This window comes from Canis lupus, chromosome 23 (assembly GCF_003254725.2).
Source record: "Canis lupus dingo isolate Sandy chromosome 23, ASM325472v2, whole genome shotgun sequence".
Taxonomy (NCBI): Eukaryota; Metazoa; Chordata; class Mammalia; order Carnivora; family Canidae; genus Canis; species Canis lupus.
In genome coordinates, this window is record NC_064265.1 from 3,821,083 (window position 1) to 3,847,450 (window position 26,368).

At 43.7% G+C, this 26,368-nt stretch overlaps 1 protein-coding gene across 1 annotated transcript in view; it reads left to right on the forward strand.

Moving 5' to 3' along the window:
• Positions 1-26,368, forward strand: part of GLB1 (galactosidase beta 1) — an 80,555-nt gene that overhangs the window by 20,614 nt on the left and 33,573 nt on the right. The window contains exons 2-10 of the mRNA XM_025461415.3: positions 1,304-1,473; positions 2,952-3,102; positions 3,662-3,722; positions 5,701-5,795; positions 12,300-12,480; positions 15,092-15,150; positions 16,413-16,534; positions 16,616-16,656; positions 21,236-21,348. Of these exons, the coding sequence (XP_025317200.1) occupies positions 1,304-1,473; positions 2,952-3,102; positions 3,662-3,722; positions 5,701-5,795; positions 12,300-12,480; positions 15,092-15,150; positions 16,413-16,534; positions 16,616-16,656; positions 21,236-21,348 (993 nt within the window). The remainder of the gene's footprint in view (positions 1-1,303; positions 1,474-2,951; positions 3,103-3,661; positions 3,723-5,700; positions 5,796-12,299; positions 12,481-15,091; positions 15,151-16,412; positions 16,535-16,615; positions 16,657-21,235; positions 21,349-26,368) is intronic.

Sequence of the window (26,368 nt, forward strand, 5' to 3'; positions counted from 1 at the left end):
TTACAGTTGCTTCCAGATATGGCTTCAAGGGAAGCCTCCAAAGCTGTGATGGACTGTGGTGCTGCTATGAAAAAAGCTTTTTTTAAAAAAGCGTAAAGCTGCACAAGGAATCTTACCAACAATGGAGGACAGCAATTAATCGGTTTTTTTTGAGGCTGTGGTCCTGTTGGCACTAGAGGGCAGTGTTCCATTCTACCTAACCATCGGCTTCCCTTTCAAAACCTAGCATTTTAGCTTCTGAACTGATCCCTAGTGTTTCTCGAAATTTGATTTGTCTAGATTTTTTGATTTTGCTAGAAATATACCTTTCATTGCAGCCCAGGGAGACATACATCAAATGCAATTTTATATATGTATATAAAAGTTTCACTAATCAATACTTGTCTTTACTGTGTACAATAAAAGACCCTGATATTTTCTATTCTCTTTCATTTAAGAAAGTGCTGATCTGGGCATTTCGGTGGCTCAGCAGTTGAGCGTCTGCCTCCAGCTCGTGATCCTGGGGTCCTGGGATCAGGTCCTGCATTGAGCTCCCCGCATGGAGCCCGCTTCTCCCTCTGCCTGTGTATCTGCCTCTCTCTCTGTGTGTCTCATGAGTAAATAAATAAAATCTTCAAAAATAAATAAGCAAAAATAAATAGTAAAAAAGTGCTGATCAAAAAACTTTTTAAGTGCCAGTCATCACCTAAATGAGGTTCGTGATTCACAAATTGGGATGCAGCCTTAAAGTTCTGCCTTAAAGTTCATTTAGTCTGACATCCTGCATTTTATGGAAGCAGAGACACAGGGTTAGAGAAGGTATGTGCCTAGTCACTGCGGGATTTAGAGCGCCAGCCAGGACTTCAGACTTCTCATCGGTTGCTTTCAGCCCAGTGACATTACTATTGAGGTACATCCCATGCTCCAGCAAGTCACAGCCAGGGAGGGAGGGTGTGTATGTATATATTCTATTCCCAACACACTGGGCTTTGCTGTACCAAGGAAGGAGTCACCTCAAGGAGGGTTTTCTCTTTGGGAATAGAAGTTCTGTGTCTCAGCTGCCCATGGTCAGATTAGTGCTGGCCTCTGGAATGCAAACCCTTTGGAATCCTGCTGCACATGGTCCTCCCCAATGATTTCTGTTGTCTGAGTGCATTAGCCAGTGACCAAGCCATGGTTTGTTTTATAGCCCTGAAGCCAGGCATTAACTCCATCTGCATATTCCACAAATGAAATAGGCAGGGAACCACTTGCCCTAGTCAGGAAGTCTGCTTCTGAAATGCAGAAGATGGAGTTCTCATGTGGTCCCATCCTTGCTCTGCAGAATGCTTCCCAGAGGACATTCACAATTGACTACAGCCACAACCGCTTCCTGAAGGACGGCCAGCCCTTCCGCTACATTTCGGGAAGCATTCACTATTCCCGCGTGCCCCGCTTCTACTGGAAGGACCGGCTGCTGAAGATGAAGATGGCTGGGCTGAATGCCATCCAGACGTAAGTAAGAGGGCGCTGGGCTCTCACCTGGGCCTAGACACCCATACCTGGAGAGAGAGAGCAGCTGGATCCCTCAGTGCAGCTCGCTGTCTCATTCCTCAGGGCGGGACACAGCGTAACCTGGTGCTCTGGGAGGGGCTTGGCATGAGTTCCGCTGGCCCATCTTCCGATCATGAACTTTGTCACTGGAAATCATAAAATGAATATCAGCTTAAAAAGGCAAAGCAGAGGGACACCGGGTGGCGCAGTGGTAGAGCACCTGCCTTCAGCTCAGGTCGTGAGCCTAGGGTCCCGGGATTGAGTCCTGCATTAGGCTCCCCACGAGGAGCCTGCTTCTCCCTCTGCCTGTGTCTCTGCCTCTCTCTCTCTCATGAATGAATGAATGAATGAATGAATGAATAAATAAATAAATAATCCAAATAAATAAATAAATACATTTTTAAAAGGCAAAGGGGAATACTGGTGATTGAGCATTTACTGTGTACAGGGCATTTTACACGAAGGATGCTGTTTCTTCATTCCTGTTTACAGCTGGTGAAGCTGAAATTTCCCCGAGTGCCTGTGTTTGGCCAGAGGTCTTTCTAGAATTTGAAAGTTTGTAGGCAGCCATGGCATCTCCCAGCTCTTGGGGGCATGTGCCCCGTTTGGTAGATTCCCGAAACCCAGTTTCTCTTTGTGGTTCTGTGGGGTAACTCTAGCCTGGAGTTTCAGAATGACCTCAATAACTATCTTGCCTCATCTCTCCTGCTGTTGTGAGGTGACTAATTGGGGCGGGGGGAAAGTTGGGGTGGCTGGCTGCTCTGTTTTTTGCACTACTGATGAGGATTGCTGATAGCCTCTTCAAGATAAGGGATGAGAAGTGCAGAGGAAGATTCCAAGGGCACCCAGGACCCACCTGTGTTTGAACAGAGGCTGCCTGTCCCAGAGAGCCCCAAAGCTGTGGGGTCACCCAAGAGACCTTTGTGATGGCACACTGGGTGGCTTCCTATTTCAATTTTTGGCCTCTGCTAAAGGCAGCCAGGAGAACTGTTAAAAGTGTTTTGTTGCTTTACCTCCTGACAAAATCTTTTGCAGGAAGACACAGGGGTTAGGAGTTTTTAAAATTATTCTTAAAAAAACATTTTCCAAAAAATAAGTATCCCTCTTATTGCCTTAGCATAGATATTTTCATTTTCCTGGACCTTCCACAGGCACACATAACCTTTACGTAGTAGTAATTCATGTTTGTGTGATTCTGTGGGTTTTTTAAGTCATTAAATAGGAATAGGCATTCTTGGTGGGTCGTAAACTTGAAAGTGTCCCCCACCAAGTTTGGTTCACTTTCATAACCACTGAGAAAACTCGAGACAAGGCCTGCTTCCCAGAGGCCTGCCAGAGGGAGCCGTGTGAGGGTTGACACTTCTGCCAGTTCAGAAATTCACACAGGACATCTGGATTTTTTACTTATTTCTAAGAAGGGACTGTGTGTGTCTTGGCAGGTACGTGCCCTGGAACTTTCACGAACCCCAGCCGGGACAGTACCAGTTTTCTGGGGAGCAGGATGTGGAATATTTTATTAAGCTGGCCCATGAGCTGGGACTGCTGGTCATCCTGAGGCCGGGACCCTATATCTGTGCAGAGTGGGACATGGTGAGTATGGCTGGGCCAGGCTCTACCTGGCTGGTGCCCCTGACAGGGGTGGGCTGATGGGCAGGGATCTGGGGGACAGTAAGCTAGAGCAGTTTAAATAAGTCTCTAATTCCAGATAACACTGAGCCTGTGACTGTAGCCTGCACAGGTGACCTTTACCCTAGGACGTGCCTCAGCAGAGAGGAACCGGTGAGGGTCAGAAGGCCTGTGTCCTTCTCTCTGTGCTCACTCACATAGCTCACTTTCCCCGTTGTAAAAAGCAGTTCATGGTATGGGCTGTCTGCCTCATGGGGTAGTTGTGAAGTTAATTGGAATGATCTTTGTAAAGGCTCTGATTCTTCAAACATTGCATTCATGTGAAGTCATCTGACTTTCAGTGTGTTATAATTTCTTATCTCCTTGAAAGTTATAAACCAGAAAGCCCAGTTCGAATACCCCTCCTCCATGAAGCTTTCCTCCTTTTTCCTCACTGCTGAGAGTAAGTCCTTTCCCCCACCCCCACCCTGAGACCTTATAATGACTCCTGTCTTCTTCTTTTCGCCCACCACCCCCATTGTAGGGAGGATTACCTGCTTGGCTATTATTAAAAGAATCTATTATTCTCCGTTCTTCTGATCCAGGTAAGTTGTTACAGATGTCTTGAGAGAATTTATAATGTCTTTTGACATTTTATTCAGAAGCATCAGGTATTTTGAATGCTGGGGTGCTTCTGTACAAACACCTCTGAAAGCTTACTGGAACTGTGAGTATTAATCACTGTCCACTGCAAACACTCAATATGTAGGAAATAAGGCTCCCTTGAACTATTTGACCAGATCTTGCTGATAAACCAGTACCTTTGAACTGGCATTGGGCCCTGTTTGTGGTTTACCAACTGACTTTAATGCTTTCTCTTCCTACTTTCTCAATAAATTACATGGCTGGTGATAGCATCTAGCTAATCAAAATGGCAATTCATTTGTCTGCTTTTACAGAGTTATCTGTAAATTATGTCTTTTTCTTGTCCTTTTAAACAACTGGAAGTTATTTTGGCTATAAACCCTGATTGATCAGAGATCTCATTTAGCTGCATTTCTGTCTTCAGAAGACTTCAGTTTCTCTTGGTGATGCTAGTGTTGGACATGGTCATAGGAGCAGCTAACATTGATTAAATTTATTGTGCAAATGGCTAGTGTACTATGCTCTACATATACTTCCTTCTTAGGATATGACCCTCCTGTTTTCCACTCTTAATACATTATTAAGTTTCCACATGTGTTATCTCATTTCATTCTTATGGCAACTTTACAAAATATGTACTTCAATGTAGATATATAATTTGTCAATGTAAATATATAATATATTAGAACTTAATTTTAAAAAGAAAAAAATAAAAAGGAAAAATACCTAGTAGTGCAATTGCTAGGTCGTAGGGTAGTTCTATTTTTAACTTTTTGAGGAACCTCATGCTGTTCTTGAGTGGTGGCATCAGCTTGCATTCCCATCAACAGTGTAGGAGGGTTCCCCTTTCTCCACATCCTCACCATCATCTGTTGTTTCCTGAGTGGTTAATTTTAGCCACTCTGACTGGTATGAAGTGGTATCTCATTGTGGTTTAGGCATATATTTTCCTGATGCCGAGTGATGTTGAACATCTTTTCATGTGTCCATTAGCCATTTGCATGTCTTCTTTAGAGAAACAGTGATCCAAAGGGGCACATGCACCCCAGTGTTTATAGCAGCTATGTTTGCAATACCAAACTATGGAAAGAGCCCCGATGTCCATCAACAGATGAATGGATAAAGAAGAGGTGGTATACACACACACACACACACACACACACACACACACACACTGATCCTTTTCATCAAAAAGGATGAAATCTTGCCATTTGCAATGATGTGGATGGAACCAGAGGGTGTTAGGCTAAGCGAAATAAGTCAGTCAGAGAAAGACAAATACCCCATGATTTAACTCATATGTGGAATTTAAGAAACAAAACACATGAACATAGGGGGAGGAAAGGAAAAATAAGATGAAAACAGAGAGGGAGACAAACCACAAAACTTAATTCTAGGAAACAAACTGGATTGCTGAAGTGGAAGTGCATGATGGGATGGGGTAACTAGTGATGGGCATTAAGGAGGGCATGTGATATAATGAGCACCAGGTATTATATGCAACTGATGACTCACTGAATTCTACCTCTGAAACTAATAATACACTATATGTTAGCTAAATTGAATTTAAATATAAATTAATTAATTAATAAAATAAAATAAAAAGGAAAAACAACCCATCCTTCTATGACAGAAAGACACACCATTCAGGCACTCTTTTCTTCATTCAACAAACATGGGCTGGATGCCTTCTGCGCTCCAGGCTTGGTGTATAGTAGCGGGAACAGATAGCGTGCATACTGCTTTGTCCGCTGAGAGCTCATTGAGGAGATGGCTCTTTGCAGGACAATTCTATCAGATTGTAGTGCATGCAGCTACCGCATTTCAGGTAGTTGCTGAATCCAGCATATCCTGGTCTCAGCTGCCAGCTCCAGGGCAGCCTTGTGTCTGTTTGTACAGAAGGATGTGGAATGGAGTTAAACCTGTCTTGTTTTGCAGATTACCTTGCAGCTGTGGACAAATGGTTGGGAGTCCTCCTGCCCAAGATGAAGCCTCTCCTCTATCAGAACGGAGGGCCGATTATAACCATGCAGGTAACCTCAGACATGAGCAGGTGGTAGGGGAAGGCTTTCATCCATCCTCAGTATATCCAAGAGTGATGCAGATATGAGCTTTATAAGTCTGTTTCTTTACGAGGCAATGCCACAGCTGGTGATTTTATTTAAGTTGCATTTTGGGGAGGCATTATCATTTGAATGCCTGCTGTATACCAGAATGTGCTGACTGCCCTATTGGTGCTATTCAATTATTCCAACCACCGTCTCTTTTAAAAGAAGAACTTCAAAGAGGTTGAGTGACTTGGCCAAGGACACCCAGCTGCAGATGGCAGAATCAGGATGGCACTGTAGGTCCACTGATCCTGTGGCCTGTGTCTTCTTTCTCTAGTACCATGTTGTCTCTGGCTGCAGGGATGCAGAACAGATTGAAATGCTTTGGTGTCTGCACTGGTTAGGCTGTAAGTTCATGCTAGGAAGGAAAGAGGATGTGGTGAATTGGGGCCACGATGGTTCCTCTCCTGCTTCCTGCCCCCACTCTCCTTCTTCCATCTGTTCTTTGCTCTGCAAAGACTGGTATATTGTGGGGTATATCATGTGCCAAGTATTTTCCACATGAAAAATTGGGACACTTGACATGCAACAATTTGTGGTGTTTGCCGAATTACATAGGTAAAACATTAAATGATGCTCACTAGTCATTTGCCAAGGAATACATGTAAAACTGGCTGCATCCTGAAACAACAAAGGGTGGCAGTGTGGCAGTCCCTACAGAAGCGTGGGCAAGATTTCCTTCTTATGAACACTGTTATGGACAGTCATAAGCATGGTCACTGTGGAAAGGGAGCATGGGCACTTTCTTGCTCTGCAGTTGTAGGTTGAATGAAGCAAGGAGAAGGCAGTCCTGGCCAGAGTGACCATTCCGACACTGCACGGGGAAGAGAGGCCAGGTTGCTGCTCCTGAGGGATGTCCAGGTAGCGCTGAATGCTCCTCCACCTGTCTTGAATCTGTACTGGCTAAGCTCAGAGGAGCCCATTTTTCTGTACGAAGATTTCAAGGCTGCCACTTGACTGTGTCTTTGCATGACTGGGTCTTCTTCCTTTCTCTTAACCTCAGCTTTTCTTTAGTCTTTCTCATTTTTTAGTCTCTGCTTCTTTCCAACTCCCTTTTAATTTTGGTCACAACTTTTCTTACCTTTTGGTTTTTGAAATGCCACAAAAGGTATAATCAGATATGAACTCCACAGAGGAGTACAAAGTTGGCTGCAATGGGGGCGTTTCTTGTATGCATCCTTGACAGCCTAGGCTGACCTAAACTTGACTGTGGGTCCTCCCAGGGGACTCAGCCTCCTCCTCCCTCTCCTCCTCCACCTCTCAGACCTCCAGCTGCTTGCCCATTTGCCCCTTGATTCCTAAATAAACAAGTAAGTATGGGAAGTACAAAAAAATATAAGAAAACAGAAAAACCATAATTGTCACTTAAATGTCAGGAGCCAGAAGCAAAGCTCTTTATATTTTGGAGAGATTTCTTTGAATTCTTTTCCATGACTTTAAAAAATTTCTTTTTTTTTTAAGATTTATTTTTATTTGTTTATGATAGATAGATATATATATAGAGAGAGGCAGACACAGGCAGAGAAAGAGAGAGAGAGGCAGACACAGGCAGAGGGAGAAGCAGGCTCCATGCCAGGAGTCCGACACGGGACCTGATCCTGGGACTCCAGGATCGTGCCCTGGGCCAAAGGCAGGCGCGAAACTGCTGAGCCACCCGGGAATCCCCTTAAAAATTTATTTTTATAGAGTCAGTTTAAACTGCGTGACTAGTTTCTTGTCTGATTTTTCTTTTTTTTTAAAGATTTTATTTATTTATTCACAATAGACAGAGGCAGAGACATAGGCAGAGAGAAGCAGCCTCCCTGCATGGAGCCCAATACAGGATTTGATCCCAGAACCCCGGGATCACACCCTGACCCAAAGGTGCTCAACCACTGAGCCACCCAGGCATCCCTTATCTGATTTCTCTTACTTTAGTCTTATGTCATAAGCATTTTTTCATATCATTAAAAATTCTTTGTACTGTACACCAAATTCATGGTGGCCTCTTGGCATTTAAGTTGCAGTCCACTTAGGCACTCTGTCTGGAAGCCTTCCCAGTTGGCGTACTTGGCATCCATGTGACTCTCAGAACCTCTGTTGGTGCCTCCGTTTGTGAGGTACTTAGGGCAGTCTGTTTGCTTTCACCTCTGACCACAGATGTCTCCCTTCTCTTCTGCTCCCCATATGTGTGTCTGGCAGCCACAAGGTCACGCCACACATGGGTATGCCTCACACGCTTACCAAGCAGTTCTGGGATGGAATAGAATCCGATAGGTTAGAGAGTTGGTGTTGGTAGACAATATTTTGGTATGCAGAGCTTTCTGTCTCTGTCATCACTTCATTTAAGTGATGGCTTTACTCTGTTCACAGTGTTGGTGCTCTGTCTGGGTGCCTGGAGAGTTTGAAGAGACTCTGCCCATGTGTCCACAGGCAGGGTACCAATGAGATTGCTATCTTAGAGGTGCAGAGAGCCCAGCCTGGACCGTGATTCAGCCATATATGCAAGTCTTCTCTTCTGGAAGGATTAGCTAAACCAGCACCACCTAAGCTGTTTTGCCTATGTGGATATTTATCTCCATTTTTACCAAGACCACACCTAAAATAAGGAAAGCCACAAATGCCTATTAATATCCAAGGTGACAATAATTAGAAGAGGGGACCTTTCACCCACAACTTTGCTTCATCCAATTTATAGGGTATTTGTCATGAGGTAACAGCCCTGCTTCTACCTGATGTTGTGTGAGATCACCAACTTTAAAAGTCCACAGTGCCTTGTTGCTTCATTAAGGAGCTTACAGGATGGGATGGTGACTCTATAACAAGGACCCATGACGGCCTGTTTTTTTGTTTTTTGTTTTAAATATTTTATTTGTTTGTTCATGAGAGACACACAGAGAGAGGCAGAGACGTAGAGGGAGAAGCAGGCTCCCTGTGGGGATGCCAGGATCACACCGTGAGCTGAAGGTAGATGCTCAACCACTGAGCCACCCAGGTGCCCCAACGGCCTGTTTTTGTAAATAAAGGGATGTTGGCACCTAGCCATGTCCAGCCGTTCATGTGTGATCTGTGGCTGCTTTTGCACATCAGTAGCAGAGTTCAGCAGTGCAGAGAGACATGTGGCCACAAAGCTTAAAATATTTACTCTGTGGTCCTTTACTGAAAAGGTTGACTGACCCCCCTTACTCTAGAAAAATCAAGCATTCCTCTGAATCTCACTATGCCTTTGTCTGTGAGTCCTCCAAGCTCTCATCTGTGTGTTGTTCCTCTCACCTTCCCTGTCTATGCACCACCTCTGTTTCTCTCTAACTGACTTGAACATAGAATGTGAGTGTGCTCTGAGTTGCTAGCTTTTGGGGCACTTACTGGGTGCCAGGGATTCACAGGTTGACTCAGTTAATCCTCATAACAGCCCAATGAGGGCAGCTCATGGGCCTCCCACAGATGGAGCTGTTTCATAGGTGGAGCCCCATGGTTGAGAAATGCAGAGCTGGCACTTGCATGTGGACAGTTGGGCTTCCGAAGCCTGTGCCCGCGACCACAGCTCTGAGCTGCCGTGCAAATGTGGACCTTTTTTTCTAAAAACCTAGCCCAATTGTGTTTATGCATTTATTGCAAGCCTGTATATTTTAAGGTACAATCATGATAATGGGTAGTAATAATAATCCTGATAATGGGTAGTTAACTCAAAAAAAATCAGTGACCCTAAATGAGCTTTGGGTTGGGATGTGGTGGTAGGCAGAAAGGAACACAAGGATCAGAGGCTCCAGGCCCACCTACTTGCTAGAACTGGCCCTGGAACTAGCTCTGAACTTCTGGATGGCCAAATGACAAAGGAACACATGGCCATTTAAGTAGATCTTATGAAAAGAAGGGAAAAAAAGAAAATGAGGAGGAAAGTATCTTGCCGGTATTTGCAAAGCTTTTCTTAGCATTGCTTCCAATCATTCCCACAGCGACCCCTGTGGGACCAATCAAAGTGTCAGGAGCAGTTGCTCCAGGGAAGTTTTGTGCTCTGTGTGAGTGTAAGAAAGTCTGCTCCTTTTTCAAGGTGGTTTCATGCCCAGTGAAGCTCTTGGTGCTGGGCATACTCGCTACCGTCTGTTTTGCTTCTTGAACCTGTAACATGAAAGTATTATCAAAGGGATCCCCTCTCTCCGGGAAAACCATCATTCATTAAACTATTTGGGCAGCAGTACTATGCAGAGAATGATGGTGGCAGTTAGCTCATCTCCATCTTTCACTGCCCCATGCCTGTTCCCCGACTGTCCACAGGCCACACAAAGCTACTGGCCATTTAGGAGAAACAGGCCACCTGTTGCAGGAGTCCTCTCTGCCTGTCCTCTTCCCTGAATCATTTCCTTTCCTTCTAGAGCTACCTTGAGCAGCCCCTCCAGGGAAGCTTCCTCACTCATCTCCCCCAGTCACCATCAGGCCAGGTGCCTCTTTTGGTGGGGGTGGGGATCGTGGGGGCGGGTGGCTCATGATTTCTTGTGCTTATGTTTAATGACTTTGGATCCCCAGGATCAGAAAAATTTATTTTGCATTATGTGCAGGTTGAAGTTTTATGGCCGGGCTTTTTTTTTTTTTTTTTTTTCATTTTTGTAAGATTGTGAAGTATAACACAAAGGTGTAGTATAATGATGCATTAGGATAACAACACCCACGTGACCACCATCCAAGTGAGATAGGAAATAGCATGTGACCAGAACCCAGGAAGTTTCCCAGGTGTCCTTCATGACTTCTTCCCACTGTCCTGACCTTTGTGGCCGTTAGTTTCTTGATTTTGTTTATATTTTTACTACCTGTAAATGTACCCAGACTTTATAGTTTGGTTGTGACTATTGTGAATTTTCTATGGGGGGAAACATTGGCTGTATTTCTCAATGCAGTGCTTCCTTCTCTCAATGTTATACCTCTGAGATTCCTTGATGTATTAGGTAGAGTTGAAGGTCCCTTGTTTTGTTGCATTAGAGGAATGTTCCTTAACCTCTATTTCATTGTTACCCCTAAAGAGCCTCTTTAGACATTTTCTTCTGTCTTCCCACGAAATTTTGATACCTCCCACCTACTGTATGTCTCTGCTTTACAGATAAAAAAGAGTAAGCTATTCTTTTCTCCTGTAAGAATCCATTTTGTGGCACCTGGGTGTCTCAGCGGTTGAGCGTCTGCCTTTGGCTCGGGTTGTGATCCCGGGGTCCTGGGACTGAGTCCCGCATTGGGCTCCCTGCATGGAGCCTGCTTCTCCCTCTGCCTGTGTCTGCCTCTCTTTGTGTCTCAAATGAAGAAATAAATAAAATCTTTAAAAAATAGAGAGAATCAATTTTCACTTCCTTGGGCCTGCTGTCCTCCCCCATCAAGAATGCATGCCTCAGAGCAGTCTCCCACCCTCAGGACTTTTGCCATAATTCTTTGTTGTGGAGGCTGATAAATAGGATGTTTAGAAGCATCCCTTGGCCCCTCTACCCACTAGGGTGCCAGCAGCACACCCTCCCCACCCTCCCCGCCCGGGGTTGTGACAACCAAAAATATCCGCAGACATTGTCATACGTTCCCTGGGGGGAAAAATAACCCCTGGTTGAAAACCACTGATGCTATTGAACACAGACTGAACACTGGTGATCAAGTACAAAAGGAGAAACGCCCTGTTTGACAGTAGATCAGTAAATGATGGTAAATCTTTATCCAGCATTTGCCCTCGTTGTTCCCGTGGACATTTTGCATAATGTGTCAAGGTGCAAAACTAATGCTATACCTGGTGCAAGTAATATGATACCAGTTTTGAGAACAGAGAACAATGACTTTAGAATGTATGTATGTGTGTAAATCTGGAAGACTAAGCCAGAGGGCACCTGGGTGGGTCAGTGGGTTAAGTGTCTGCCTTTGGCTCAGGTCATGATCTCAGGGTCCTGGGATTGGGCCCTGGGATCTGGCTCCTTCCCCGGGCAGGGGAGGGGGAGTCTGCTTCTCCTTCTCATGCTCTCTCTCATTCTCTCTCTCTCTCTCTCTCTCAAATAAATAAGTAAAATCTTAAAAAAAAAAAAAAAAGACTAAGCCAGAATGCTTACAGCACTTATTTCTGGGTAATAGAATTAACACACGATTTTCCTATTTTCTTTGCATTTCCCCCCATTTTCTAATATCTTACCATGGGAAGTTCTTATTTACATGACATTTAAAGTATCTATGATTCAGTACAGATTGCAACCCAAAGGTGACATGGTGGGTTTTGATTTTCCTACTTTGGTGGAGCGGGAAGTAGTAGAAAGTAAATTTTTATGCTGAGTTGCTCTTTGAAAAATGAGCCTTGAGGATCAAGTGTAGGAAATATTTTTGGCAATCTTTGGGCCTTGTCCCACAGATGCTCAGGTATTGTCTGCAAACAAAAGCTTGCATGAGAATGAGTATATTGGGCCCTCCTGATCTCCCTGTCTCTTTTTTAATTTGCAGGTTGAAAATGAATATGGCAGCTACTTTACCTGCGATTATGACTACCTGCGTTTCCTGCAGAAGCTCTTCCACCACCACCTGGGCAATGATGTACTTCTGTTCACCACTGATGGGGCAAATGAAAAGTTTCTGCAGTGCGGGGCTCTGCAGGGCCTCTATGCCACAGTGGACTTTGGACCAGGTTGGTGTTTGTGATCACAGAAAACCCCACTCAGGCCATGCAGACATGGGCAGGTAACTCCGTCAATCGCTCTGAGCAGCTGGGTTTTAAGGGGGTAAATTGAACAAGATTTCTCAAACTTTACCAAGTAACAAAGTGGAATCATGAATAAAGTGCTCTTCCACTGCACAGGTGATTTTATTTAAGCTGATCTACCCTTTAAGGCAAGAGCTCCATTCTTAGCGCTGGTGAGCTCGCCTGGAGCCCTGTCTCCTAGGGCTGGTGCCAGGAGCTCTGCCTGAAGCAGTTGCCTTTCAGGGCTGTCACCTCAGGTCACCTGCTGGCCGGGTAGTGTGGACCTGTCCGTCCTGGAGTGCAGGGAACTTCCCTACACTTCCGTTCTCTTTCTGTGGAACTCAACACTGTGAACCGTGACGGCCTGCAGGTGGTTTGGTAGGTGCCACATAAGTTGTCTTCCCTGACTGGTTAGTGCTGTGTATGCTGCAGAGGCTCCACACATACAAGTTCTGGGGGTGGACAGCATGGCCAGGAAGCTCCCAGCTGTAACAAATGTTTTGAGAGCAGCTTTCATAAAGGACATGATGCCTACAGGCAGCATGTGCTCCTGTAAAGGATCCTAGATTGGACTTTTTTGCTTGCTTTCTACCTTTCCATGCTATGAAGGACATTATTGGGACAATAGAATTTTTTAAATCAATTCTGTAGATTATGTAATAGGATTGTATCCATGTTAATTTCCTGTTTTTTTTTTTAATATATAATTGTGTTTGTTTAAACATAGGGAATGTGCACTGGAATATTTAGGGGTCATCATGTCTGCAACTTACTCATAAATGGTTCAGAAAAAAATAAGTGTATTCAGAGAGAGAACCTGATAAAGCAAATATAGCATAATATTAACAATTTGGGAATCTTGGTTTTTAGGAGCATGAGTTCTTTGTCCTATTCTCACAACTCTTCTATAAGTTTGAAATTATTTCAAAATAAATGTTAACTCTTCAAGTAGCATAAAGACCCCAATGCCTTCCTGGCTGAGGTATGAGACACTCCACCCACATTGCACACCCAATAGTGGCTTTTTCTTGAGGTGGATGTACCTAGAACTGAAGTTGCATTTTTATTTATGTTTTTTAAGGATTTTATTCATTTATTTGCCAGAGAGCGAGCGAGCACAAGCAAGGGGAACAGGAGAGGGAGCGGGAGAGGGAGAAGCAGGCTCCCCGCAGAGCAGGGAGCCCAATGTGGGACTCGATCCCAGGCCCTGGAATCATGACCTGAGCCAAAGGCAGACGCTTAGCCAACTGAGCTACCCAGGTACCCCATGAAGTTGCATTTTTAAAGAGATTCCTCTACATTGGCAAAAAAGAAGAGAACTGGATTTAAGTGAATGGAGTGTTTCTAGAAACATAGTGCATTGCTGAGAGCATTAGGTGATGAAATAACTTGTCTACAAAGAGCAGCAAAGGAAGTGGCATGCTGGTTTCCTCCTGCTTTGGCACGCTTCCCATCACAGTGATGAAGAAGCACAGTATTTTTTGGTTGGGAGAAACATTGTGAAGGTTATTCTGAGTTTGTTGTCAGCACTATGTGAGTGTGGGGTGATTGCACAGTGGCTACAGCACTGGCTTGAAGGATAGAGCTCTAGAAGGCCCATGTACTCGAGGCAGGTGGGGCTCATGGCAGCTTCATTCATGTATGTGGGAGGGAGGCAGTGCCCAGGGTCAGGTCACGGGAGGAAGCCCATGAGAACAGAGGTGAGAGATCTGAATGCCACCTGATGCTTAATAGTGAGACATTTACAGCCATGAAATAAATGAGATTCCACTCCTGATGAGCATGTTCTCTCTTGAAATCTGGGCTTACAGAGAGCAAGGGGTTATTTGGGGTCTTGGCTGCTATCATTTCCACTCTGGGTACCTGTTGTGGGAAGTGGATCGTGAAGCTTGGGGCCAGGGTCTCTCCTGCCCTGGTCAGAGAAACGCTACCCATGGTTGCTCTGTCACTGAAGGAGAGGAGAGGTTCATCCCCTTTAGAAAGGGAAGGGGGAGAAAGAAGATACCAGGAGCAAGCCCACACACAGGCGTCCTGATGACTATTTAAAAAGGGCACATAGCCTGGAATGGCTCATGATGTACAAATTCAAAATCAGAGTATATGCTGTTATTGAGGTGTCAACACCATTAGACCATGTCCTTCCCTTTGCTTTGTTAATTACTGGGCAGTATTGTGCATGTGGTGCGGCCCAGGCTGCAAAGAAGTGTCTTCAAAGCAAACCCGTCCTATAGGGAACATCTAGCTCCAATGTCCATGTGAAAAGAGAACACAAAACACATGTCCAGGCCGTGGGGAAACTTGGTGGAGCCAAGCCTATGACATGATCTGAGAGGCAGTGCAGTCAGGAGAGGCCAGGAAGATGGCTCAGGGAGGAAGCAGTGCTCCATGGCCCCCATGCATCGTCAGATGGCTGGCCAGGGTGCAGCCGACAGCTGGCTCAGAGGTGTCCCCACGGGCATGTGGAGGAAGGTGGGGCTTCAGGCTGAAGATCTATGAACTCCTTCTACTTCTTATCATTCCCATGACTGACCTTTCTTCTCACTCTCATAATTTCCAGGTGCCAACATCACTGCTGCTTTCCAAATCCAGAGAAAGAGTGAGCCCAAAGGACCATTGGTGAGAATTGGGGGTGAAGTGTGGGTTGAGGTGTGGTTGTTTGCACTAAGGGGGTAGGTCCTTACTTTTTCTAGCCGTGGGGTCAGCAGCTGATGGGATTGCGGGCGCATTGCCCTCTGTACACAGCCATGCTCTTACTGGAAACTGCGGCCCTGTGCTGGAGTGGAACAGATGGGGACAAATGTGACAGTCCTGCCATGAATCAGGCTGTGCTCTTGCATGCTTCATCCCCTTTGGTCTTGATGGTAACTCTCACAGGTAGTATCATTGACTCCATTTTCGCCAAGGCTCAGAGAATGTGTCACTGACCCAGGGTGGCACAGCTGGTGAGTAGCAGTGCCAGGATCTGAGCTCAGCACTGTGTTTCTTGAGAGCTCCTTGTGACAGAGCTTATCCATCTTTATTGCACTTATGAATCCCACGGGAATCTTGGTAAAATGCAGACTATGACCTACGAGGCCCAAGGTGGGGCCTGAGGTTCTGCATTTCTGACAGGCAGCCAGGTGAGCACAGGCTCTCTGGCATGCTGGACAGGCAGCCCGAAGGAGGAGATGATGACAAAGTCCAGGAAGATCTGTATAGTCATTCAGCCCTTTGCTCTCTGTTCTTCCCTTCTCTATACTTGCTCCTGTTGTTTCTTGGCACAGTTTGAGGGCTGAGGTCCATGCCTTTTCTTCTTGGATGGCAGTGCAGAACCTGCATTCACAGACTCTGGATGGAGCTATTTTTGAGACCCTGAGACAAGAAGGCCCCAGAACATGTCCAGATTTCTTCTTCCTTCTCTCGATGAAGGTTGTGGCAACATAATGCTCAAGAGAAACATGAAGTACTTGAGGCCTGCTTTGCTGAGTACTTGGACAGTCCACCTCACTTTAAGCCAATCTGAGATCTGAAAATCTGGATTGACACAAAGGGTGAACTTAGACCTGATCATTTCATTAAAATATTTTGCCACCCAATTCTTTTGCCCAACAAACTTCCCTGCCTTATTTAAAGTAGGATTTGGCTAACAAAATTTTGTGGCAGGTACAGCTTTTCAGGAATACCTGTATTGTTGGTGCCTAAAAAGTGATTCTGGGCAGTGCTGTTACTAGAATCTCTCATTGGTCCTCCAGCTTTGGGTTAGGCAGTAAATGTACAGATACTCCGCTCTCCACCTATCCTTCCTTCAGTAGAGTTGGTAAGGTGATGGTTACAGGGAAGTGGCAGCTTCGGAAGGTCATAAATCCATCCTGAGCTCCATGTCCTTTCCTCTTTTTTAGGTGAATTCTGAATTCTATACCGGCTGGTTGGATCATTGGGGCCAGCCACACTCAACAGTGAGGACTGAAGTGGTGGCTTCCTCCCTCCATGATATACTTGCCCATGGGGCAAATGTGAACTTGTGAGTGCTAATTGCTAGAACAGAGGGTACCCTCCACAGCTGTGGGCTCACAGTGAAATATGTTCTCTTGTTTCCTTGTAGGTACATGTTCATAGGTGGGACCAATTTTGCCTATTGGAATGGTAAGAACAATTTAACATGTGAAAGCATATGCTAGCATGTTTCTGGTGCTTGACTTGGGGGTACAGAGTACCTATAGACAATTTTTATTTTCTATTTTTGTTTACTCCTAAATTTCCTAGTATTATAAAAACTGCCCATATAATTTTTTATATCATAAAAAAGATTTTTTAAGGAACATAACTTGTACACTTAGAAACATAATTTTTAAAAAATTTTTTTAAGGTTTGCTTAATTTTTTTTAGTACTCTCTACCTCCAGTGGGGGGCTTAAATTCACAACCCTAAGATCAAGAGTCACACGCTCTTCTGACTGAGCCAGCCAGGCACCCCAGAAACCTTATTGTTTTAAACCAGGTAGCTGGGCAGGTCCCATAGTCTCTGGCGATAGCTTACTTGTTCATGTATTCTGCTGTGATCTTTTTTTTTTAACATTTTGTTTTGTTGAGATATAATTCACATACTACAAAAATCATAATTTTAAAGTGTACGGTTTAGTGGTCACAAAGTTGTGCAACCATTACCAACATCCAATTCCAGAGCATTTTCACTACCCCAAAAAGAAAGACCTTACCAGGGGCAGCTGGGGTGGCTCAACGGTTTAGCACTGCCTTCAGCCAGGGATAGAGTCTCATGTCAGGCTTCCTGCATGGAGTCTGTTTCTCCCTCCGCCTGTGTCTCTGCCTGTGTGTGTGTGTGTGTGTCTCATGAATAAATAAATAAAATTTTTTTTAAAAAAAGAAAGAAACCCCTTACCAGACAAACTGCCCACTTTCCCTCCTCCCAGCCCTTAGCAACCACTAGTTTGTATTCTCTGTCTTTATGGATTTGCCTATTCTGGACATTTCCTATAAACAGAATCATACTATATGTGATCTTTTGTGATTGGCTTCTGTCATTTAGTGTAATCTTTTCTGGGTCCATCCACGCTATAGGATGTGTCAGTACTTTTTTTTTTTTTTTAACTGATGAATAATATTCTATTGTGTGGATATATAACATTTTTCTTATCCATTTGTCAATTGCTGGACATTTGAGTTGCTTCCACTTTTTGGCCCTTATAAATAATGTTGCTATGAACACTAACATATAAGTATTCATTTGAATCTTCATTTGAGTTCTTTTGGGTATATACCTAAGAACAAAATTGCTGGATCATATGGTATAACTAATCCTATGTTTAGCATTTGAGGAACTGCTGTGGTATTTCCCAAAATGACTGTACCATTTTCAATTCCTATATGGCCTTTCTCTTTTTATTTTTTTAATAAGAAAAATTATGACAAAATTCTCTTCCTGACCCTTGATTTTTGCAGACAATCGTGCTATATTAGTTTTTTTCCTCAGGCTCATTGCTCACCCTCTCCACATTTTTCTCTCTGAGTCGTTGAGGACAGTTCTCAATGCTGAGTTTTGGGAACTTAATTTGGGCCTGAGTCTCCTAGGATTTGTCATTGGAAACTACCAGCTTCTAATGAACTGCTCTCTTTTGTGCAGAATGGGATGGGTGAGGAGAAGACTTTGGTACAAGCATTACTGATATTATCACTATTATTAGAGCCAAGAAATGAGATATTGCAAAACTCAAATGTCGCTTCTTGAAAGATCATAGTATGTCAGGGCTGCTCTCTGAAGTTTTAGATCATGTCTGTGTGTCCATCTTCTCATTAAAAACAGTTAAGACTTTGTGATGCTCTTTTCATTCTGTAGATAAGGATTCTACCTACCTTCCATTCATGAAATTGTGCCAAGCATCTGATCCAGGAATAAAGACTCATTTCGGGGGGAAACTTTACAGTTCATGATATAATTTTTTATCTTGCATAATTTTACTTAAAACAAAACATTCTTCTTTTTAAAAATTTAGATATGTAAAAACAAGCACTCAAAATGGCAGTTGTCCTTAGTCCGTTGCCTTGCTCCTGACCGTGCCATAAACAGTAAAAGTCTCGTTTCTGCCTGTTTTCCCATTTCGTCCTCATAGCAGTCTCATCTGTGCCAGAGATTATGGATCTATTTTACAGATAAGAAAAGCAGAGAACAAAAAAGTCCACATTTCCCTTTCAGTTGGCAGGGGACAGGGCTGGCCTGGAACGTGGGCCTTGGAAAGGCTGGTCACTGCCCTTGGATCACCTCTTGCATCCTGAAGCCCCCTGCCCCGGCCCTTCCTGTGCCTGTGGGCCTCTCTGACCTGCCCTAGTGCTTGGTCTCTTTGGGGAGATGGGGGAGGGCCAGTCTGTGCTTCTTAGCAGCTGCTCCTTGGGCCAGATCCAAGAGGAGAGCAATGAGACAAAAAACAAAACAAAACAAAAAAACGCTGACAGGGAGCTCCCTGCCCAGCCTGCCCATGGTAGATGTATCTGCTCATGCAGTCTTGCACACCACACTCTGCCTGTGTGCATCCCAGTCTTTGAGGCCTCCTGGAGGGATCCAGGCCACCCTAGACTTCTCCTACCACGATGTGCAGAGTTGAGGAATGGTAAGCCTCACCATGTCTTTGGCCTTCCCACCTCACACTCTACGTGTTAGATGCCTCAGTTAGCATCCTGTTTCTCTATGATACTCCCCCGTGCTGGTCTGAGGATGCCCAGGGAAAGATTCTGCTGGTAGAAGTGGAGCAAAGGCTTCTTTATTTCTCAGTCCATCCTTTAACCCACCAGCCAGCTTCCCTGCCCGGCTTCCCTCGGCCTATGATTTTGTTTCTGGGAGTTCCATTGTTCAGTTCAACTTGGTAACCGCTGATTGCGCTCAGCTCAGGGAAGTGAGGCTGCACCTACCCCCAGAGTGCAGGCAGCCAGTGTGGCACCATGCATATAAATGGGAAGGGGGGTGAGGGAGGCAAGATGACTGCCACATTAGAGCTAGACAAAGGGCCACAAAAGAGGTGAGCTCTTTGCTACAAGGGATGTGGTTTTATTTTTCTTTGCATTTCACAGCAAAGGATGTGCTTTAATGTATGTGCCCCCACTGGCAGGTGGACCTGCTAGCAGGATGCTGCATCCTGTTAGTAAACAAGAAGGTAAAGGTGATAGGAATGGGTCAGTTCAACTGCTTGAGTGGTACGGGTCTTTCAGAAATGTAGGATTTGTGCAGAGAACTAATGAAACAGAGAAGGGTGGATGAACTGATCTGCAGCCTTACTCCTCTATCAGCTCTACCACCAGTGGGATCACCCAAGGTGGCTCTACCATTGGTGGCCTGGGCCATCAGTCGAAGGAACTTGTTACTACATCACAGGTGAACTATCAGATTTTGTGCCTCATTATACTTAAGAGTTAGATTGGATATAAGAGAATCCTAAAGCAACTTTATTCTCATCCCCTTGCATTGTAAAACGCTCTCTAGAGTACAAGAGAAATGGCTGGCGCAGAGCCTTGCTGGTCCACAGAGGGCAGCACCAGCATTACCTGGGAGCCCGTTAGAAATGCAGAGTCTCGGGTCCCACCACAGAGCTGCCAGCTCAGAATCTTGGGTGGCGTGGGGCTTAGGAATCTGCACAAACTCTCCATGTTGCATGGATGACTTTTCTAAGTAGTAGCATAGGATCACTGCCCGCTGTTGCACCCAGTCTCCTACCTGTGAATGTCATCTGTGACAGGGGAAGGGGCCTCTGCTCTAGACTGTGCCCCTTGAACAATAATTGTCAAGTCATCTACTTTTCAAGTCTTTTCTGGCATTATTTATCAGTCTCTGTTGTGGATTTCATTCCCTGGGAAACAGACTGAGATTACCCAGCAGGAAGCTTATGGGGGCCAGTCCCAGGAGCAGCACCTTTAAAGAGTGTTGGAGACAGCCCTAGGCAGAGGAAGAAGTTGAGGAATGAGGCAGCTCTGAAGGTGGCCCAGCTGGTTCTAGAGAGAGCTCTGTAGCTGGGACAGCCAGGGACTGGGTTTTTGAGCACCCCTTGGCCAGTTATTGGATATGGGCTATCCCTGGAGGGCATAACCTTGGCAAGGCCACCCTGCAGAGGCTCTGTAAGCAGAGGGATCAGCAGTTAACCCTCCCAGCAGCTGGGGGGTGAGGGCATGACTTGCTCCTGAAGGGATGCGAGAGGACACCACAGCACCCTTGATTCTGCAGACCTTACAGAGACCTTAGTCTGTGTCTGCAGCCATCTCCTGCTTTGTGTGTTCCCATAACTCCTCAGTTGTGTTCTGCTGATCCTTGGTCCGAGGACATGAAAATGATCACAGACTTTGGGGTTATTGGGCAGAGGTATGGGTCATACCAGAAGCCCTGCCACTACTGGTTGTGAGACACAGCTGATTTCATGGGAGCTTCAGCTTCCCTGCTGGTTCAGTGGTGGTGATATCTGCTGGGGTCCCAGCTAAGAGCTCTTGCTGAGCGAATGGGTGGAGACAGTGCCTTATGGACTGTCAGGTGCTTGGCGAGGGCCACCTGCAGGAAGAAACTCATCTCTCTAAACCTTGACTCCTCGGGGCCACCTCTGGTGTCATCTGACAATTGCTTCTTAATGTGTCTTTTATTTTCTCCCTCCACAACCCTAAGCCCGAAAATCCCAAAGAACTTGTCCCAGGGGAAGACCTTCGGGAGTCACTCGTGGCATGTTTTTGTCTTCTAGGGGCCAACATGCCCTACCAAGCACAGCCCACCAGTTACGACTATGATGCCCCACTGAGCGAGGCAGGGGACCTCACTGAGAAGTATTTTGCTCTGCGAGAAGTTATTCGGAAGGTGGGTGCTTGGTATGGGCTGCAGTGGGCTGGTCTTGGACAGAGCCTGCTTTGGACCTGTTGTGCTCTGTCAGTGACTCCTTGGTGTTTAAAAGGACATACTGAAGGGAGGCATCAGATGGCCTGGCCTTGAATCTTGGCCGTCACTGATAAAGCCACTAGTCTATTCATTGTAAAACTGGAACCATAGCACCTCATTGCATTTTAAGGATCAAGAAGAATATATCCATAAGGCATCCAGTATAGACTGGCACATGTATTGTGCAGCAAGTGGTAGCCATTACAATTATTTCTAATAAAGGTAAGAAAATGCATGTCCACATACATAGCTAAAGTATGTAGGAGAGAAAATCCATGGGCTTTTGAGAACCATGGTGCAAAGGTGAGCTGTCAGCAATATTTCATTTTTTTATTTGGGGCGAGTAATTGCTGTTTCCTTTTGGCCTGGAAGCAGAATGCTCAGTCCTACTAATGTGACCTTTTGAGGCATCTACAGCACCAGGTGGGGTTTCCTGTCTCTGCTGTGGGTGAAGAAAAAAAAACAACCCACAATTTTTCTGCTCAGTCACCTGAGTTTTGAAGTTAGAAAACAAAGATTTTTCTGCCTATAAATGGTATGGATATTTTTTTGTTTTAAGTATGCCTTAGTCTCAATTTAAGCCCAAGTGTTAAATTATGAAATATTTTAAGAATACTGAAAAATATGATCACTACATAACTACTCATAGATTTTGTCCATTTCATCTCAGTTGTCCATTTCATTTAAATTTACTATGTGTTTCATCTAATTTCTAGTGATGACTCCCAAGTTCTCTCTTGTATGTTTGTTCTGCTTCAAAGGTCTCTGTTCCTATCTTTGGTGTTTCCTTCCTTTATCTGAAACTTAGCTTTGTAACCCAGCCTTTCTTCTTCCGTAATGTAACTAGTTAAGGTTATGCATTTAAGTACCTCTATAACTCCATCTCCTAAGCGTTGATATATTTATTATAGTTTGCTTCTAGTAATACCTATTTGGATATCTCTTTGGCCTAGAGATGTTCTGAAGTAGCACAAAGTAGTGATTATTAAACCTAAGTATTTTTTTAGTTTGCTGGTCTCTAACATATTTGCCTTCTGGGTAGAGAATGTGCTTTGTATGATACCAGTCCCTTGAAAGGTGTCAAACCCAGTCCTCGAGCCTGGCATATATCAAAATGAATGAATGTTCTGTGCGTTCTTGAAAAGGCTGTGTGTTTTATAATTGTTGGCTGTAATCTATGTACGTGATACTTAGATTGAGCTTATTCATTCTGTTGATACTTGTACTGTTGATATCTTTGATAACCTTCCTGGCTTTTTGTCAGTTTATTCTGTCATTTATCGAAAGAATCATGTTTATATATTTCTCTATAGTTGTGTCTGTTGTTTTTTTTAAAAGATTTTATTTATTTGAGAGAAAGAGAATGAGAGAACATAAGCAGGTGGGGTAGCAGAGGGACTGTCCGCCGAGTAGGGAGCCCAGCACGGGGCTTGATCCCAGGACCTGGAGATATAACCTGAGCCAAAGGCAGACACCTAACTGACTGAGCCACCCAGGCACCCCTAGTTGTGTCAGTTTGGAGACCTGTTATTAGGTATGCAAACTGAGGATTAAATTCTTCAGTGTCATTGATTTAGTGTCATTATGTGGTAACCCTGTATCTCTAATAATGTTTTTTTATCTTAAAGTCTTTTTTGTCTGATACTAATAAAGCTTATCTTGCATTATTTTGGTTAATATTTACCTGGTGTATGTTTTACGATACCTTAATTTCCATCTTTCAATATCTTTTATTTTAACATATCCCTTGTTAACAAGATATAACAATCTTTGAAAAATCTAGTTTGAGCATTTTTATTTTCTAACTGGTGCATTCATTCATTCTCATTCATAATGATTCTTGATATACACATCAATTAATTTGAGCTATCTTATTTTATAATAATCTATTTGTCCACCTTTTCCATTTTGTCTTCCCTTGATTACATTCTGAGTCTTTTTTTTTTTTCTTATTTTTCTCTCCCTGTCCCCTCTGCATCCTCCTCCCAGTTTACAGGTTATTCATTTTATTTCTGTTCTTTTAGGAGTTGCCTACTAAAGTATAAAATATGTACCCCCCAAAAGCACAACTCAGAAGTACCCTACTCAGTAAATTCATACAAAGTAAAAACACCCCTGCAACCAACATATAGCATCCCAGAAGCCATGCTCATGTTCCTTTGTAGTCATGAACCTTCTATCCCCAGAGGTAACCACTATTCTGACCTCTGTCACCATAAGTTAGTTTTGCTTGTTTTTTTGGCTTATATAAACGGGTTCATACAGTATGCTCACCTTTATGCCCAGCTCTCAAAAAACTTTAACATTCCTTTTTAACTTATAATAATTTAAAAATTAATCAATACAACCACACAAAACTTTATCTCACATTAACCCTAGTTACATCCCTCTTGATTCATATGTTATTTTTTTATTCATAAGTTATTAATGTCATGTAGTTTAGTTCTCTTAGGTTTAGAGTTCATGCACTTCAATTCTTTCTTTAAAAATCTCTACAAGGTGTTGTTATAATTGTTTCCAACTATTTGACTTGAACCACATTATTTATTCGTGGGTAATTCCATAAATATTTAGCAAGTTCTTTCTATATGCCAGGTATGGTTTTAGCTGCTTGGTACATATAAGGCCTCCTTGAGAAGGTGAAGCTGGAATGAAGAGTTTAAGGTGGTAGGACAGCCATATGGGACATCCAGGGCAAGAGCATTCAAACAGAAGGTCACCAGTGGAAAGGTGGGCATGTGCATGGCATTTTAAAGAAATAATAAGGATGCAAGTGTGGCTGGAGCCTACTAAGCAAAGGGGAAAGTGGTAGGAGATGAGGCCAGAGAGATAATGGGGAACTGATCCCATAGGGCCTTATGGGCCATTGAAGACTTTGGCTTTGACTGAGTGAAATGGAGATCCACTGTAGAGTTGAACAGAGCTGTTAAGGATTACTCAGCCTGCTGTTGAGACTAGACTCTGGGAGACAAGGATAGAACAGGAAAACCAATTAAAAGGCTTTTGCAACCATTTAGGTGAGACAGGATTGGAGCAGTTCAAGGATAGGTGTAGAAAACTTTCTTGAAATGGAACTAGTTGGTCAATGTTGCTTACCTCTGACATTCTGATAGATGTTACCAAATGGCCCTTCAGTGAAATTGTATTGGTTGAGTCTTTTCCCCACACTTTTACTGATACTGTGAATTATCAGACTTTTTGACCTTGCCATTTGATAGGTATAAAGAATCATTTTAAAAGAAAGCACTGCATTTCTTTAGTGATGAGTACTGGAGTTGTACACTTTATCATGTATAAATTGTCCATTCATGTTCCTTTTTCTATGAACTACTTATGCCGAGTCTTTCACAATTTCTGTTTGCCTATTTGTCTTCTCTGTAATTTGCAAGAGTTCTATTATTGTGGCATTTTTAACAGTTTTAGGAGTTTCTTCATTGTTTTTTTCTGTAAAAAACAATCCTGAATCTACGTAGTCAAATATATCACTTTTCTCCTTCATGGCTGCTTCCCTAGTCTAGTAGTGTCAATAAATTCCTGTGGAGTGCCTAAAATGTTGTGATTTCATATTTTACACTGAAATATTGATGTACATAGAATTGCTGTTTTTGCTGTTGGGACTGAGGTAGGGATTTAGTTTTATTCATCTCTTAGATTACCAGAGACCTTTAACTGTCCCCAGGGCCTGTTTTGCTCCCTGATCTCTTTCCAATGAAAATAATCACTGTTATAGTCTCACCTTAAGAGAACATTCACCAAGAACATTAATACTATTCCATATGCCCTGTTAAGCCACGTGAGGAAAGTGATGTATTCAGATATGTATTTCAGAAAGGGTGTTGGATAAGGCAACAAAAATGAATATGTATTTATTGTTTTTAGTAATCTCTACACCCAGTGTGAGGCTTAGTCTCACAACCCCAAGATCAAGAGTCACATGTTGGGATCCCTGGGTGGCGCAGCGGTTTGGCGCCTGCCTTTGGCCCAGGGCGCGATCCTGGAGACCCGGGATCGGATCCCACATCAGGCTCCCGGTGCATGGAGCCTGCTTCTCCCTCTGCCTGTGTCTCTGCCTCTCTCTCTCTCTCTGTGACTATCATAAATAAATAAAAATTTATAAAAAAAAAAAAGAGTCACATGTTCCCCTGGTGGGCCAGCCAGGCACCCCCGGGTGTGTATTTAAATGAGGTAAAAAAAAAATTGCAAATTTAAAATTTTTAAAGATTAAAGTAATCATGAACATCACAAAGCTTAAAGCATATTTTGGCTTTATTAACTGAAATATATCCGCTGTCCCTCTTTTTTTGCATTCTTTTGGCTCAATGCTGTTTTTTGTCTCTGTTATATTTGTAATCTTTTTCTCTAAAGAGAACAGAAATCTTTCTCTTTGGTGTGGCTGATTGAACTTTGTTTTTTAGTATGTATTAAAAGTTTAGAAAACAGAAAATTTCCCAGTTTGTTACTGATAATGCTATAAAATGGTTAGAATTGTTATAAAAATTGGGGCAGTCCCTCTCCAGTTCCTTCATACATGAGCTGCAGTATTCAGAAGAAATTTCTACAGACAGATTCTGGCCACATACATTTGAAACCTTGTGTCTCCTCAAGAACCCCCATACTTCTGAGACTGGGTGCCTCAGAGCACCATCAAGTGATATACAAGTGAGTCAGTATGTTGGATATTAGGCATAATCTGTTACCAATAATTTACCTATCCATAGAAATAACAATGAAATATGTAGATATATTCTACACCCAAATTAAATAAATCACCCCAGCTCTCCTTTGGTTGAATTCCAAGAATGCCTATAGCTGCTCCAAAGTCTCCTGACATAAGAGGGCTATGTGATACAGAGAAGCTGGAGCAGAAGGAGACAAGGGTGTTAGCCTGTTGTGGTTAAATTATTATATTACTTCTGCAGATTTTATCTGTGACCATGTGAAT